Here is an 18,845-nt window from a genome sequence, read left to right on the forward strand (position 1 = left end):
GGGCACAACGGAGGAGGAATAGTTGGCACTAGAGTACTCCTTTAACAGAGGGGCCAACCCAAACAATATGAAGGCCTTGAGCTGTGTAAGGGGCCCCAAAATTTCTGATGGCAGCCCTGCCAATATCTGTTTATGCTTTCTATAACTGATCCAGCCTGACACTATATGAATTTTATTAGAACAGTAAAGCTGCTGCACCTTACAATATTCTGAAGCGTTTTTATGAGATCCATTTAAAAGGCTTTTGTAAATCATTCTGTTATATACTAATGGATTATGGCATGATAATTGTAAGCACTGTCTATGAATCAGGCATGAAAATAAATCTTTTTTATTTGAATGTGATTCCTATATTGTAAAAATATGGAACATAGTTAGAATATTACCTGGGGAAATTCACAAAAATGCTCAGTCAGTCCGATGCACATGGTAAACCTCTGCTAAATGTATGCATAAAATGACATAAAATTTACATAAAATTAATCACAACATGGAAAATTTGATATATAGATATATAATTTTTTTTACATTTTATTTAAATTTTTTTTTTGTAGAAGTGTGAGTGAATTTATTCAGTCATGTCAACTGATGGAAAGGCATGCGGCACTAACTGTATTGTCCGCTGGGCATATGGTTTCCCATATAATTTACTATATTTCTTCTACATGTGATGTTACTAATTTATAACATTTTCACTGTATTTAATACAAGTCCTGACTATTATTTTACTTTTCTCTGCAGCTAAATATGAATTCAGCCCCCACATTTATGCATTTTCCAGCCAAAGGCAAGCCCAAGAGAGCAGATACCTTCGATCTTCAGCGAATCGGATTTGCTGCGGAACAACTAGCAAAATGGATTGCTGACAGAACAGATGTTCATGTATGTACACGACTTTGCTTTTAAGTCATTTTAAATATCTTTACTCTTACCGTATTTTAAATCCTGTAATGTATGGTTTATTACGGTTATCATATATATTGTTCCCATTACTGAAAGACCTGTCATGATATATTTAGCAGGATAATTCTTATGTATCTCCAGATGACTCATCGCTCTTCACTCTTCGCATCCTGCTATGCAGAAAAATATTCTTGTCTCTATGTATATATAACAATTATGTTTGCAGTGCACCTCCAGAGATTTATATGGTTATTAACACTTTTCTATACAGCATGAGTTCAAAATCGAAATTTGTTGTCCCAATTATTTATTATTGATTAAAATCAGTTGTTCAGTTACAGTGTTGGACATGAGATTCATCCTGACGTTCTGGAATTACACTTGATCAATGTTATCCAAGCTATAACACAGATGTCTATATGTATGTGCAGGGATGGACCGGTTGTAAAATTTTTATTTATTTATTTATTTATTTATTTTGCCTGTTTCTACTTGATTTTGGAAACTCCACTGTCTAAGGAATTGCAACAATGCATAGCCAGCAATCCTAACTAGATTTTGTTGTAACAAAAGTGGTAAAAATATGATTTGCATCATTTATACAGCTCATTCCACATAAGTGTAAGCTGTGCATACAATAAACAATGTACACTCATCAGAAGTAAAATTGCAGCACTTAATATAATTTATGTCTCACTCATGCTGGCAAAGCAGGTCTAAACCATTGAAGCAAGGACTCCACAGAGCCTTTGAAGGTGTCATGTAGTGTTCGGCATCAAGATGTTAGCAGATCCTTTATGTCTTGCAAATTGCTAGGTGAGAGGGCAACCATAATCAGACTCCATAAAATTGTGATCTGATGAATTTGGAGTACAAATTTGAGCAACTATTGGGACAGAATCCTTTGCAGGGTTTAAAGGAGTCACCAAAGGGAGACAGCTTGATTGCAGTCACCAAGTATATTAGACTGCCCAGGCAATATCCTAGTACAGGGTCTAGTGAATGTGGTGAAAAACTGGCCAAGAATATGCAGTCTTGTGCATATTTTTCAAGGAAAACTGTCACATGTTTTCTCCCACACTATCCACAGGTACTGATGTATAGTGCGGGAGACACTGATTCCAATGAGCTCTCCCTTGCCCGGATTCACCCAGCCATTCGCCGCAATCATAGTTTTATTATTTGTGGAAATCTTGCTGTAACTGGCATGGGTGGGGCTTCTGCAGCTTAACTGGCATTGATGTCAGCGCCGCTTATGAATATTCATCCCCCTCCCTTCAGTTAGGAGGGTTTAAGAGAGGGAGGGCTGGAGGGAGGGGGGATGAATATTCATAAGCGGTGCTGACGTCAGTGCCAGTTAAGCTGCAGAAGCCCCGCCCGTGCCAGTTACAGCAAGACTACCACATATAATAAAACTACGCTTGCAAGCTCACCTCCGGGTGGATACGGGCAAGGTAGGGCTCATTGGACCTGCGTCTCCCGCACTATCTATCAGTACCTGTGGATAGTGTGGGAGAAAATATCTGACAGTTTTCCTTTAATCTTGCTGGAGTGGCTCATGTTCAGTTAAGAAGGTAAAAAAGAAATATGCAACCAAGATCCAGCACATTTACCATAAACATCCAATGATCAATATTGATCATGAAGAATACATCTAATAAACAAATCAATCATAGCTCAAATGTCAGACAAAGCAGACTTTCCATTTTACCTACAAAAAAGCTATTGTGGACCATTCAACAACCAGTACCCTAAAGCCCCCTACATTACAGTATGTACAATCATAAAAAATAGACTGTATTTAAGTGTGTTACATACAAAAATAAATATTTTAAAAAAATCAGGAGTAGAGCTTGGAGAAAAGAAATTCAGCAACAAAATAAAATATGTGGTCACAAGTAGCCAATACAATATTTTATGTCTTTATTTACCTTACATACAATATATACACCAAATAAACTACCACAAGCTGAGAATACTTATGGAGCCATACACAGGGTGGTACCAGCATTACTGTGCTATTAAAATTATATGCATAAATATGGACTTAATAACTACAGTAGCCAGTAAAATAGATACGTGAAGTAAAGCCATAAAGACTACGGACATTGCCCCCAACACATGTTTTGCTAGTCACTTGCTTACTAGTATTTTACTATTAAAAAATTTAGATCACATACATTTTTAAGAATATGATTGTTTTAGCTTTTATTGTTTCAAACATATAACAAGGAGATCAAAAGCAGCGGCCTGTGTTCTAGTTTTCATCAGTCAAAGGAAGTAGAAATTTCAAATAAAGTAATTGAACAATTGAAATAAAGAATGATATATAACAAAACATGATATAGTTGAGTCCTTTAGCACTTGATGTCCTGCCAGGTTCATCATCATAATGTAAAAAGTGTTTGGCATCATCCTAACACCTTGTTCTCTTTCTACATCCAAAATGATTGAAGATGAAACTTCCCGAAGAAGAGTGGCAAGGATTGATTTAACAATAAAAAGTATAACTAAACATTAGAGTTTGGAAATAATTGTTAGTATGGAAACTCTAAAATACTTTTCGATATTTTATCAATGTATTACTGAACAAATCAGGTATATAATACATTATAACTCTGCACTGTAAAGAGTAATACTCCACAGAGCTTCTAATATATAGGACACTACTACATGGCTAGTCGATTCAAATGTATCTTTAGGCTTTCTAATATTTTAGTATCACTGTTCTACATACTAAGAAAGGGGGCTTACAGTGGGGATCAAAAGTTTGGGCACCCCAGGTAAAAATTTGTATTAATGTGCATAAAGAAGTCAAGGAAAAATTACAGATTAGACATTCTTATAATATGCAAAAAAAAAGTTAGATTTTATTTCCATCATTTACACTTTCAAAATTACAGAAAACAAAAAAAATGGTGTCTGCAAAAGGTTGGGCACCCTGCAGAATTTATAGCATGCACTGCTCCCTTTGCAAAGCTGAGACCTGCCAGTATCAAGGATTGTTCTCAATCATCACCTGGGAAGACCAGGTGATGTCAATCTCAAAGGTTTTAAATGCCCAGACTCATCTGGCCTTGCCCCAACAATCAGCACCATGGGTTCTTCTAAGCAGTTGTCTAGAAATCTGAAACTGAAAATAGTTGACGCTCACAAAGCTGGAGATGGCTATAGGAAGATAGCAAAATGTTTTCAGATGTCAATATCCTCTGTTCGGAATGTAATTAAGAAATGGCAGTCATCAGGAACAGTGGAAGTTAAAGCAAGATCTGGAAGGCCAAGAAAAATATCATACAGAACAGCTCGCAGGATTGTGAGAAAAACAATTCAAAACCCACGTTTGACTGCACAATCCCTCCAGAAAGATCTGGCAGACACAGGAGTTGTGGTACACTTTTCCACTATAAAGAGAAACTTGTACAAATATGGTCTTTATGGAAAAATCATCAGAAAAAAACCTCTTCTACGTCCTCACCACAAAAATCAGTGTTTGAACTTTGCAAATGAACATATAGACAAGCCTAATGCATTTTGGAAACAAGTTCTGTGGACCGATGAAGTTAAAATTGAACTTTTTGGCCGGAATGAGCAAAGGTACGTTTGGAGAAGAAGGGGAACAGATTTTAATGAAAAGAACCTCTGTCCAACTGTTAGGCATGGGGGTGGATCAATCATGATTTGGGATTGTATTGCAGCCAGTGGCACAGGGAACAATTCACGAGTAGAAGAAAAATGGATTCTATAAAATTTCAGCAAATTTTGCATGCTAACTTGATGCCATCTGTGAAAAAGCTGAAGTTAAAGAGAGGATGGCTTCTACAAATGGATAATGATCCTAAACACAACTCGAAATCCATGGGGGATTACATCAAGAGGCGTAAACTGAAGGTTTTGCCATGGCCTTCACAATCTCCTGACCTCAACATAATTGAAAATCTATGGATAGACCTTAAAAGAGCAGTGCGTGACAGACAGCCCAGAAATCTCAAAGAACTGGACGACTTTTGTAAGGAAGAATGGGCAAACATAACTCAAACAAGAAGTGAAAGAGTCTCGGCTGGCTACAAAAAGTGTTTACAAGCTGTGATACTTGCCAAAGGGGGCAGTACAAGATATTAACTCTGCAGGGTGCCCAAACTTTTGCAGACGCCATTTTTTGGTTTTCTGTTATTTTGAAAGTGTAAATGATGGAAATAAAATCAAACTTTTATTGACATATTATAAGAATGTCTAATCTGTAATTTGATGCCTTTTGGAGAATTTTCCATCTTTCCTTGGCTTCTTTATGCACATTAATACAAATTTTTGCCTGTGGTGTATATATAGGTCCACGGCCACAGTGGGGAATGGTTTTGCTGAGTTTACATTTACTGAAATTAGTTATTACATTGGAACTTCTATCACAGGTGTTAGGATTTGGCAGGCTGGAGGTGGATCCTCTGTGTCAGAGAGGGATTAGCGTGGACCGTACCGGTGGACCGGTTCTAAGCTGCTACTGGTATTCACCAGAGCCCGCCGCAAAGCGGGATGATCTTGCTGCGGCGGTAGCAACCAGGTCATATCCACCGGTAACGGCTCAACCTCTCTGACTGCTGAGACTGGCGTGGTACAGAAGGACAAGGCAAGAGCAAGGTCGGACGTAGCAGAAGGTCAGGGCAGGCAGCAAGGGTCGTAGTCAGGGGCAACAGCAGAAGGTCTGGAACACAGGCTTGGGACATACACAAAACGCTTTCTCTGGCACAAGGCAACAAGATCCGGCAATGCAGGGAAGGGGAAGTGAGGTAATATAGGCCTGGAGCAGGGAAGCTAATTACACTGATTGGGCCAGGCACCAATTAGCGGTGCACTGGCCCTTTAAATCTTAGAAAGCTGGCTAGCGCGCACCCTAGAGAGTGGAGCCGCACGCGCCAGGACATGACAGCCAGGGACCGGGACAGGTAAGTAGATTGGGATGCGAACCGCTAGCGGGCGTGTCCCGCTATGCGGATCGCATCCCCGCCGGCAGTGTCAGTGCAACGCTCCCGGTCAGCGGGTCTGACCGGGGCGCTGCAGAGAGGAGAACGCCGCGAGCGCTTCGGGGAGGAGCAGGGACCCGGAGCGCTCGGCATAACAACAGGCTTTTATTATGACATCAAAATTCAGGGATAGAATTCATACGCAGTACAAATTAGAAATAATTTTACATTGAATAGTCTGTCATACAACCCACATTTTCTTGAAGAGGATCTATCCCTTCCTGGGAAACCTCATGGACTAATAGAAAACAAAATATAAAAAAAAAATCTTAAATACAAATAATCAAGGAAACTGAAGCATTTTATTCCCTTATTTTAGTGATCAAGCACTTGGCCTTTATATAAGACTAGAGTCGGACTAGAGTCAAGGATCCCGGTCTAGACAGCTCTGACAGGATTTCTGTTTCTAAGCTGATATCGTCCATTTTGTTGAGGATACTGTAAGCACAGGAGAAATCTGTGCTGCTCTCTAACTTCTTATATTACATTAATAGTCATGTAAGATAAAGAAATCCTATTTATTATGGAGCAACAGGTGAAGAAAAGGCTAGAAAATCGGTAGCAGTAACAGAGGTAAACAAACAGAAAGTAGAGGCAGACACCTGGCACTGCTCCTGAACAGATAATTAGGATTCTGGTGTTGTCAGTCTAAACAGGCGCTTGTTCGCATCAGCTTGTATATTGGCGGTGCTCACGCTAACAAAGTACTAGCAGACAATTATCCAGAAGGGTAGTAAAGAAAGAAGCGGATCACTCACCAACAAATGCACTTTATTCAGAAGTAAAGACAGTTGCTATAAATGGAGAGATGAAATGGCAGGGCAGTAGGTGTTACGGAGCCCCATCCGGAGCGACTGCGCCGTTTCACAGCCAGTGGGCGTGAAACAGCGCCGTCAATCCGGACGGGGCTCCATAATGCCTATTGTCCTGCCATTCCATCTCTCCATGTATAGCAACTGTCTTTACTTCTGAATAAAGTGCACAGCATTGGATTTGTTAGTGAGTGATCTGCTTCTTTCTTTACTACAGTAACAGAGGAAAATTCTCTCCTCAGTGTGGTGTCTTCTTAATGTGCTGTGCCTGTTGCAGGCTGGCTGTGTGTGAGAGACTTAGATTCGCCGCTTACAGGCATCTATTTCCTCCTCGAGTAGATGTCCTACTCTAGCACACTAACCCTTTTCAAGCAGCTGTATTCTAGTCTTAGTCTTTAGAATGAACTGCTTAACAGCAGGAAAAATCTCAACAGATTTTAATCTTTCGTTGGTAAAATTACTGTAAAACCTGTGTAGTGAGGAGAAAATAGTGAGGAGATTTATCTGAATTTCTAAATAACTTTTTTTCTCAGAACCAATAGGACTGATAATAGATATTGACCCTTATTTACTAAGAGTGGAGTGTTGGTTTGTGTTTCTTTTTTGTGTTTTCAACCTTTTTTTCACTTGGTATTTACTAATCTGTTGCACTTTTCCCGATATTTTTAGTCGCAGGGAAAAATTCTGTCGCATGGAATTTTCTGTTGCATGGTTCTGTCGCACGGAAATTTCTGTCGCAGGGTTTTCTGTTGCACTGTAAATTATGTCGCAGGCAGGTTTATTTCTGTCGCAGGGTTTCTTCTACAGAAGTAGATATGTAGGAGGTGGGAATCCCAGCAGGGGTTTCCTTGACCTTCCAGTGAATATCCAACTTCGGCACTGATGCGCTACACCAGCATGGTGACACAGGAGTCGGGTATAGATTCGTAATTGCTTTTTATTGAAAATCATAAAAAGTGGCAATACATGGTAGGACTACACAATTCTGAGGGGCTCCATCCTTCCTCAGGTCTGAGTTACAGTATGTGGATACAGTACTTTATATATACAAATTTCTATGAATACATTAACCCATTAAACATTAGAAGTTTGCCAGCTCTAAATGCCATTGGAGGCTGAGTATGAAGTCAGCCACCAGGGTCTATTGGTGGTGTGTAGGAATGAATGGGCTAGATCTATAACATTGTGATTTTTGGCCCATTGAAATCAATGGGCCCATTGTGGTCTATGGCGATCTTGCGGAAAATGGGGTAGAAAGCTAAACAGAAGCTAAACAGCAGGGTCCTGGTAGTATTGTGGATGGGAGACCCTGGTGTTTGTTCAATTTCCAAGTTGATATACAGTGTTGGGATTATACTTTAATTAGGATAGACATTATTTTTTGAACCGTGGGAACTAGGCCAATTGGATACCACACATTACCTCCTGTTTCAATTAACCTAGTTGCCCATTTATGGTATCCAGTTGACCTAGTTCCCATGGTTCAAACACTTTCTTAACTATTAATTGACCCATATATGTCTATCCTAATTAAAGTATAATCCCAACACTGTATATCAACCCAGGAACTGAACCCTCACCAGGGTCTCCCCGCCACATTACTACCAGGACCCTGCTGTTTAGCTTTCTACCCCTTTTGCCACAAGATCTCCATAGACAACAATGGACCCATTAATTTCAATGGGCAAAAAAATCACAATGTTATAGATCTAGCCCATTCATTCCTATACACCACCAATAGACCCTGGAGGCTGACATCATACTCAGCCTCCAATGGCATTCAGACCCGGCAAACTTCGATGGGTTAATGGGTTCATGTATTCATGGAAATATGTACCGTATTTATCGGCGTATAACACACATTTTTTAGGCAAAATTTTTTAGCCTAAAGTCTATCTGCGTGTTATACGCTGATAAGCCGCTGCAGTTCAATGATTTAAAGCGGGCACTTTAAATCAATGAACTGCAGCGGCTTTTGCAGGTCCAGAGACCGCTGCCGGCTTCTCTGCCCCTGCCTATCCTGGGATCCAAAGACTGCCAACACCGCTACCCCATTACCTCCCCCATCCCCCCCCCATTTTTTCTAACCTCGCAGAAGCCCCCAGGAAAGGCAGGGGGAGAGAGGCCGTCGCTGCCCGCTTCTCTCCCCCTGCCTTTCCTGGAGTCTAGAGCCCTGCTGCCGCCGCTTCTCTCCCCCTGGCTATCGGCGCCGCTGCCCCATTGCCTCCCCCATCCCCGGTTTTATGATTACCTGTTGCCAGGGTCGGGTCCGCGCTGCTCCTGGCTCTGGCCCGCGGTGCTTCTGGCTCTGGTGTGGCATCTATGCATCGTTGCTATGCGCTGCTAGGCGCAATGACGAGTGACAAGATGTCACTCATCATTGCGTAACGCAGTGCATAGCAATGACGCATAGATGCCACACAGGAGCCAGAAGCAGCGCGGACCGGAGCCAGAAGCAGCGCGGACCCGACCCTGACCCCTGAAACATAAAACTGGGGATGGGGGAGGCAATGGGGCAGCGGTGCCGATAGCCAGGGGGAGAGAAGCGGCAGCAGCAGGGCTCTAGACCCCAGGAAAGGCAGGGGGAGAGAAGAGGCAGTGACGGCCTCTCTCCTCCTGCCTTTCCTGGGGCTTCTGTGGGGTCAGAAACAGTGTATCGGGGTATACACATGCACACACACGCACCCTCATTTTACCAAGGATATTTGGGTAAAAAACTTTTTTTACCCAAATATCCTTGGTAAAATGAGGGTGCGTGTTATAGGCCAGTGCGTGGTATAACCCGATAAATATGGTATATATAAAGTACTGTATCCACACACTGTAACTCGGACCTGAGGAAGGAGGGAGACACATATAGATAGATGTATATATATATATATATATATATATATATATATATATATATTTTTTTTTTTTTTTTTTTTTTTTTTTTTTATCACCATCATTACTGAAACGATAGGGGAAAAAAGTGTTGAAAAGACTCATAAAAAATTTGTTAATAAAGCTAAAAAAAAAAATTACAAGTAAGAATTGCTTGAAAAAGACGAGGCAGGCAAAGGAGCAAACAGCCAGAGAATTTACTCCGCTTTCTGAAACTTTATACATGCTTTAAAGTGTCGGGTTTTCTTCCCAGATAATTCACATGAATTTCAGAGTGGTTTTAGGAAAAGACAAGTGATTTTGGCTCAAATGTAGGGAACATGCCCCTTTTCCCAAAAACAACGCCCATTTTGTATGCTTTTTTTTTTTTTTTACTCTGAGTTATTCAGATTCTGTCGGGTTTTTTTTGTCGCACATTCTGGCGCACATTTCGTGTGACAGAATTTAGGCTCAAATCACTACAAAAAGAGTCAGAATCATGTTAGTAAATGAGGGCCATTGTGTTAAATTTTCCATCCCTCTTCCTTGCTTGATCTCTAAGTAAATAAATAGTAAGTCAATAACTAAATGTTACATGTAAATTCTACCCATTCAGATGTACACAAAATACAGTAGTGTTGGAAGATTTATTATAAACTTACAGTTATCAGAGATCTTACATATTTGTGCTTTCTCCCTGTTATTCTAGATTCGTGTTTTTAGGCCACCTAACTACTCTGGAACAATAGCTTTGGCTTTGCTGGTGTCTCTTGTTGGTGGTTTGCTTTACCTGAGAAGAAATAATTTGGAATTCATCTACAATAAGACTGGCTGGGCTATGGCAGCTCTTGTAAGTATTTTTTTTCACATTTAATTCTATTAGTTACCTCTGTTAACTTAGGCTTATGTGTTGCTTTGTTGTTGTTGTTGTTTATGCACCATCTACTGAATGTTGAAAATAGAAAATTGTATGTAAAGACAGAACCCACATAAATTATTTTCTTCCGATCTAAGATGTCTATAGTCAAATTAATTTAGAAATCACAACTGATTTGAGGAGAATTGACAAAAAGTAAGTCCCTTGGATTCTACCAGATTCTGATATACAGAAATACAATAAGAAGCTTAAAATTAAGAATGGCAATGGCCTGCCCTGTTATTGGAGCCAGTACATTTTAAGGACACCATTAATTTTGAATTAGATTCCTCAAAACATTGAATATATGGTCAGAACCACACCCTGTAGCACCAACATTCAGTTGAAACCATCCACAATTTGGGGTTTTCAAGTAGAATTTAATTGGATGCACAATTTTGCAGACATTACTGCAGTTTTACTCACAAACCCACACAGTCAGTAGCATCTAACATTTTACTGTAAATTGTAAAAATGTCTAGGTAAACATTTACTGCCATTCCCTTAGTCCTAGACAGCTAGAGTTAAATGTTCATCGACAAGCAGCTAACAGAGAGCAGGTTTCATGCTACTTATACAAGTCTATGGAGAGGGGTGGGGTAAGGAGGGAACTGGGAGGTGAAACAAGTTCAGAGAGCAGAAGCAAACAGAAAGACACAGAGAGACTGCAAAGTCATAAAGACGTGTGCAGAGGAATGTTTGACCAGTTGCCCATAGAAACCAATCAGATTGTTTGGTCTTTTCAAAAATGAAAGAAGCAATCTGATTGGTTGCTATGGGCAACTAGACAACTTTTCCTCTGCACAAGTTTTGATTAATCTCCCCCTTTATTACTAAATATATGACACAGGAGGTAGTGTTGAATACATTTTACCTAGAATAGCAAAAACATAATAGCACATATATAGTGCTAAGAGTATAATATGAAGCAAAGTTTTTCAGAGAGAAAAAAAAGATAAAGAGTATTATTATATCTAAAGTTCATATAGCAAAAAAATAAGTCCACTGGGGAAGAAAAGGGGAAAGGGGGTATGCCATAGCAAATACAGAATCAAGTAGATGTGGACTGTGGGTTACTTTTTACGTAAGTACTCTGTGGTCTAATGATTTTATAGACTCATAGGGAGAGATTTATCAAAACCTGTCCAGAGAAAAAGTTGCCCAGTTCCCCATAGCAACCAATCAGATCACTTCTTTCATTTTTGAAAAGGCCTCTGAAAAATGAAAGAAGCGATCTGACTGGTTGCTATGGGCAACTCAGCAACTTTTCCTCTGGACAGGTTATGATAAATCTCCCCAATAGTCTATAGCAATTTATGCCACATATGAATACATACTATTCTGCAAAAAACATATACAGTGCAAAGTTTGCTTATGTAAACTTTCAAGGCCTAAAGTCCTTGCACATATTCAGTCTGCATGTTAGACATTAGTTCGGGGTCGTGTGTTTCAACTCATTTCACTCAGCGAGATGCAAACTTCTTTCTGAGCCAAAAAAACATCTACAACTGAAAGGCTCCAAGGTAACATCTCCATTATCTTTGCACAGTGATGTGTCCACTGTCAAGTTCTCTGACATATTGTTTATAACACTGTCAGTTCTGGAGATCCAGCAATGCATACTCACTATCAGATGAAAGGGAGAAGGCACTGAGCACTTATTAGGAAAAAGGGTGCACATTTGTGCTAGCATTACCGAAAAATTGGTACCATCAGTCATTGCCTCATGGAAAAGACTACTTCTATTTCAGCTCATCCGCTGCATTTTAAAGGAGATGCAGTACAATTCTCTATTTTACTATATTGTAGCATCAATATAAGTGGTTATATTTAAGTGGTTTTACACTTAATCTGTGTGAAGAGTTCTCTTTTTGGCTAATTTTGCTAATGAAAATGCCAAGTGCCATTTAAATAGGCTTGCATGCATGGTTTATGTGTATCTGCACCCCTGACCCATTTAATAGTAGTTTCACTTATATTTATACAGTGTATAATGTTACATTTCAATCTAAGCATAGTAATAAATCAAGTCATGATTTTCTCAGTCAAAAACATGTCAATTTCTAAAACACCTTCTGCAGAGTAGCTATATGTACTGCTCTTTATGGTTGATTCATTTCACTTTTTGCAGCTTTTGGGCATGTGATAAATGGATATCTAGATATGCAGTATTATATATAGACATAGCGTCATATTAGATTTATGCATATTTTATTGCTAATCTAAGTGTATCAAGTCTGATCCTTGATCTTACCTTCCACAATATACATCTACATTCATAATGTTGAATGCCAAGACTTTATTTTGGTAAAATCAGATAAAAGACAATGTCAAGAAAGATGTAACACGTTTTAGGTGGATTACCACCCTTAATCAGCCAAAAAGAAAGTGTTCGGAACCTAGCTTATATAAGGGTCACATGGTCACATGGTCAGGTATAGACCGATGGAAGCATGAGTTAACCCTTTACATACTGATTTGTGAATAAATATAAAAAATATTATACAAAACATGCCTGCATATATTAAATGTGTATCCACGAATTGGTTAAAAGGCTTAGCAACTATTCCTAGGTAAAATGTGACATACATGAAAACAAGATAACAATAAACAGCATAACATTTTGCAAAATTATGATAATGTATGCTTACATCTATAGATGGAAATAAATGTGATGCTAAAATGACATAAGCTACTGCGCAAAAGTGCATAGAAGTGCATGATCATGTGCATTTATGCTGAAACATAATGTAGATGCATGTAATTTTAATAATAGACTTGCTGTGCACATTATAGCAATATAGCAACATTATATAATATAATAGCAATAAATATGTTACTCGTCATAGCTGAACTGAAAAAGCTAATATTAATAATTTTCTGTATTACAATATACTGCATACATTAGGTAAAGGAAAAAGAGGGGAAAAATGGTAGCTAAACGACAGGAAGAACGTTTGTAACAGTGCATCTTGCTCAGACCCTGCTGTATGTGTGGGGCCAACTTCATAATCCAATATACCTTTAAAACGCAACAATTTCTGTCAGAAATTATCTCCACGTATAGATAAGTTAGTAACATAGTAACATAGTTCATGAGGTTGAAAAAAGACCAGAGTTCATTAAGTTCAACCTATAACCCTAATGAGTCCCCACTGAGTTGATCCAGAGGAAGGCAAAAAACCCTCATACTAGAGGTAAAAATTCCTTCCCGACTCCAAATATGGCATCAGAATAAATCCCTGGATCAACATTCTGTCCCTATAAATCTAGTATACATAAAAGTTCACACATATTCATATTACCTATGTATGGAGAAACCTGCATGTTTATCATCACAATGGTGGGACACAGCGAACGTTGTGAGAGTTGAAATGAGGCATGTCTCAAAAATGTTTTACAACCTACATATTGAAGTTAACAAATACTGTAAGACATCAAATATATAATAGTATGTAGTATTACAGTTGATATAGTGTTTGATATGTCTGACCAGTAACCAAAAAGTGAAAAAATTTGTAGGGGACATGACCATATAAGAAACGTATTGGCTGTGATCACACTTATGTGTACCAAGACCAGGTGGAAACTGCTTATGGCTTGAAATTAAATTTAAAAAAAATAAATACAAAAATGGTGAAACAATTTGCCCCAAAGTAGATACTTTTTGGTCCCACATTTATACCTTCTTCTCAAAGCCAACTTATATTGGGGGTCTGCCGTCATAATTTACATATACCTATGTATTGTTTTGCATATGTCCAAGAAAAAGACACTGAATGGTGTTGCCATTTTCTGTTGACTTCTGATTGAAATCTTCAGAAGTAGTACCATTTCTGCAAGCCCATATTCAGGGTAAAAATTACCAGAAGAGGTAAGGTAAAAAAAATTACACCTGCTTAAGAAAAGGAGATACGGTGAATGCCAGGTTGCATGAGTTATCATTAAGATACCAGAAAAACTATGCACATGACTGCATACTTAACATCCAAATTAACAGCAGGTAGTCAATATACATGCCATATTATAAAAGATCAACTTTGGAAGAATTCTGGGGGAAGAAAGAGATATTATTTTTCACAGAAACACATTAAGATGTTAGCTAGCAAGGGGGGGGGGGGGCAAGCTCCCATGGATGGTCCCATGGTCTGCCGCAAAAACAGGCTGTCAAACATAAAAAACAAGTATGAGTCTATAAATAATTAGTAGCCAAAAATGGGAAATTCCTGCAGATCACTGGAGTAGGTCAAGAATGCAGTCAGGAACCACCTCAAAACCTCCAATGTCTGATTGTAGGGAATCACCAAATAGAGTGAGGTGACATCAGCCATTATCCATAGAGATTTCTCACTTTTAATTTAACCTTTTGAAATGCTGAAAGCAAGTTTTTGGTATTCTGGACAAAACTAGGTATCTGGGAAATTACTGACTGGAGTAACTTATCTACCCAGGTAGAAAGACTCTCATTCAGAGAATTGATTTTTACCACAATGTATATCAATCAGTCAAAAAAGTTTTAAAATTTCTGTGTAGACCCTTGTCCAAAAGTACCACTGCCCCCTTTATCAGCCTGCCAAATGACTGAATCATCAAGATTACTAAATTCCCAAAGTGTGAGATTAAAATGAATACGTTTTTTAGTCAATGATAAATCAGTGAGCTCACATTCCACCACCTCCTGGAAAAAAATGCAGGACAGCGCTGCAGGACATGACTGGGTAAAGAAGGGCTTAGTGCATCACTCACAGAGGACATGTTATTCATAGTGGGAAGTTCCAACATACAGTAGCAGACAATCCATAAAATGTACACTGTTAAATAGAACTCATATTTAAAGGTATGATAACATTTGTGTTTATATTCAGATACAACATTAACATCAGGCTCATTTACCACAGTATCAAAAGAGTAAGGCTGGGTTCACATATATCAGGCGTCCGGCATAGTTTCCCTCCGGCATCCAATAGAGGGAAACTAATGCTAGAACTGATCCCATTCATTTTGAAGGGACAGTTCACAATCATCCAGTGTCACAATTTTGATGCCAGATGGTTGGACATGCTAGACAGCAGCAGACAGGGGAATGCAGATTCCTGCATTCCCGTTTTTCGGTGCCAGAAACAATGGAGGCCGGATGCCATGCAAATGATGACAACTGATGCACGTTGTCATCAGTTGCGGCATCAGTTGCGTTGAGATTTAGACTGAGTTCACCTATGCCTGATACCGGACATAAATGAACCCAGCCTCACTTCAGCAAAATGCTTGCATATGGTTATACCCCGAACATATCGATTAAAGAAGTCCAGTGAAACAAAGCTTATCCCCTATACGCAGTATAGAGAATTAGTGCCTGATTGTGAGGGGGGCGAACCCTTGGACACCCCTCGATCATCTGTGCAGGGCCCCAGCTCGGCCCTGGCTCTGCTGTAGGAAATTTGCACCCAGCACATCAGCTGGTGGAAACACGCCCCCTCCATTCATCTCTATATAGGTGGAGAGACAGCATTCATCGGTCTCCTCCTCTCCCATATAGCTAAATGGAAGGGGCATCTCTCAACTAACTGACATGCTGGGAAGGAAACTTGCATTAGCAGAGCAGAGCAGGGGCCAAGCCGGGCCCTGTACAGACACTTAAAGTTCTAGCGATCAGACACTTAAAGTTCTAGTACCATAAAGGCGGACTGTATACCTTGGTATCATAGGGGGAGATTTATCAAAACCTGTCCAGAGGAATGGTTGCTGAGTTGCCCAAAGCAACCAATCAGCTTGTTTTTTTTATTTTTCAGAGGCCTTTTCTAAAATGAAAGAAGCAATATGATTGGTTGCTATGGACATCTCAGCAACTTTTCCTCTGAACAGGTTTTGATAAATCTCCCCCATAGTTCCCAGTCCTCAGTACCTTGCAATCCACATATGCATGCAGTCATCATCTGCCAGTTAATAGGTCAATGTAGCTAGGATGAGAAGGGCGGATGGTATTTAGCAGAAGGTACCAGAAATTATCATTTATGGCCAGACCATAGAACATGCTGCTCCTTTAGGACTTAGCAATCTGCTGGCTGAGGTGAGATAGTCATCTTGTCTCATGGCAGTTATGGTCCTAATTGAGTGCCATACTAAGAAGTAATGCCTGTTTTAGAATCATTGCTCAATACCTGTATGTTACAGAACTCTTCCAGTCCAATCACTTCTTAAAGGGGTACTCCATGCCTAGACCTATTATCCCCTATCAAAGGATAGGGTATGAGATGTCCAATAACGGGGGGTCACGCTGCTGGGAACCCCCCGCGATCTCTACTGCAGCACCCCCTGTGGTCTGCTGCATGGAGCGAAGTTTGCTATGTGCCTGATGACGGGCGATACAGGGCTGGAGTATCGTGACATCACGACCCTGCCCCTCATGACGTCACACCCCGCCCCTCAATGCAAGTCTGTGGGAGGGGGCATGGTGGCCATCATGCCCACTCCCATAGACTTGTATTGAGGGGGCGGGTCATGGTGTCACAAGGAGGCGGGGTCGTCATGTCATGATACTCCTGCCCCTGTTTCATCAGACACAAAGTGAACTTCGCTCTATGCAGAAGATAATAGGGGGTGCTGCAGGAGAGATTATGGGGGTTCCCAGCAGCAGGAACCCTGCAATCAGACATCTTATCCCCTATTCTTTGGATAGGGGATAAGATGTCTAGGGGCGGAGTACCCCTTTAAGATTAGGAAAGATTGTCTCATGCTTGATGAGATTTTTGGTTCTTAATCAATAAGGAAAAACAAAGTATTAAAATGTAACCCTCCCCTTTAATTCAACCTGATGGGTGTTTGTCTATGTTGAACCATACTATGTAAATGCTAATTGCCTGAGGGCTTATTTTTTTATGGTTTGTTTTCACACATGTTCAATTTCTACATTCTTATCATTTATTTTACAGTAAACCTGCTCACTAATAGGGACAACCTGTTCCACGCTGGAATTTGAAGTATGGGATTATAGTCCTAATTTCTATAAACAACTTTTGGAAGTTGTGATAGCTGCCTATTGAATTCTCATCTAGAGTATTTTAAGAGTTCATACCTTTTCATTAGGTATCTATTATAGATTATCATGCTATATGATAACCCATAAAAATGTATCATCCTTTATTTAATGGACCTAATAGTTCCTATTGCTGCTTGGGAAGCATAAGGATCAAAGGCTTTTAGTATTCAGCTCTTTTAAAAAAGCATCTGAATTTCTCCTCCAGTCTGCCTTCTGCCATGAGTTACTGAGCGTATGGTAAAGCATATTCGTGTTTGTTTATTTACTACAAATGTAATCTATACAAATGTCAACAAAATTAACAAGATCTTCAATCCCTGCATGAAATTGCATTTCATTAGAAAGGTGCGATAAACTCTCAGAGCAAAGCTCTTGAAAGGTAGGAAACTGGAATTGATGTACTGTATAAAAGCACGGAAGCTATTTATTCAAATGCAAGAGAATATACCCAAAGTGATTTAAGCTCTTATTTTATTGTTTTTTAAAACAAGTCAATTTTAAAGTTCATAAAACAAGGTAAGTTACTGAATCCTACACAGTAATAACTTTCAGGAAATATATTATGGTTTTAAAGAGAAAAACTGAATCGAAAAGAGCCAAAACAAAAGTGAAATCTTCACCGAGAGCTAGTTAATCACAATAGAATGAAAGTGCAAAGGCTGGAATTCCACTATTTTATTTTTATTTTTTTTTGGCCAGATGTTAGCTGTAAATCAATGAAAAAATGCAAAATTCTTTTTCCACTTTGCGTTTTTCAGTTTGGCGTTTTTTTCAATCCTTTTGGCGTTTTTTCACTCTTTTTCAGCTCCTTGGTGATTTTGAAAAAGTGCAGCATGTTAAGCCTATGGTGTTTTGTTCCCTGAAATCGTGGCATTTTTCTCCCACCATGTGGGTTTTAACTTTGGCACTTTTGCAGGCAGTTTTTATTCTTTTTTGGACTTTAGCGATCCAAAAAAGTGATGGAGATACCTTTTTTTAATAACATTTTGTCGGGTACCATTAAAAAAAATTAAATAAAAAAAAAACGCTAAGAAAATGTAGTCATTTCAAAATGAGGTAAAAATTTTATTTTTTATTAGAATAGGTTAAAAGCAGACAAAAGGGGAAAAGCTGACACAGGGGGGAAATAGGACAAAAATAATGGCGTCACTACTGCCGGCACATATAAACATCATAGGTGGTCTAACAAAGGAGGAAACAGGTAAACTGTACATATTAATAAAGGGACAAGTCTCAAAGGGAAAAGTCTCAAGGTGCATAAAATACAGTACCAACCTCAAACAAAGATCAATAAAGTGCAA

At 39.3% G+C, this 18,845-nt stretch overlaps 1 protein-coding gene across 2 annotated transcripts in view; it reads left to right on the forward strand.

The window, feature by feature from the left end:
- TUSC3 (tumor suppressor candidate 3) overlaps window positions 1-18,845 on the forward strand; it is a 419,569-nt gene that overhangs the window by 267,670 nt on the left and 133,054 nt on the right. For both annotated transcript variants that reach the window (XM_056558704.1, XM_056558712.1), the window contains exons 4-5: window positions 742-882; window positions 10,302-10,442. In XM_056558704.1, coding sequence (XP_056414679.1) covers window positions 742-882; window positions 10,302-10,442 — 282 coding nt within the window. The remainder of the gene's footprint in view (window positions 1-741; window positions 883-10,301; window positions 10,443-18,845) is intronic.

Source organism: Hyla sarda, chromosome 1, assembly GCF_029499605.1.
Source record: "Hyla sarda isolate aHylSar1 chromosome 1, aHylSar1.hap1, whole genome shotgun sequence".
In the NCBI taxonomy this organism is placed as follows: Eukaryota; Metazoa; Chordata; class Amphibia; order Anura; family Hylidae; genus Hyla; species Hyla sarda.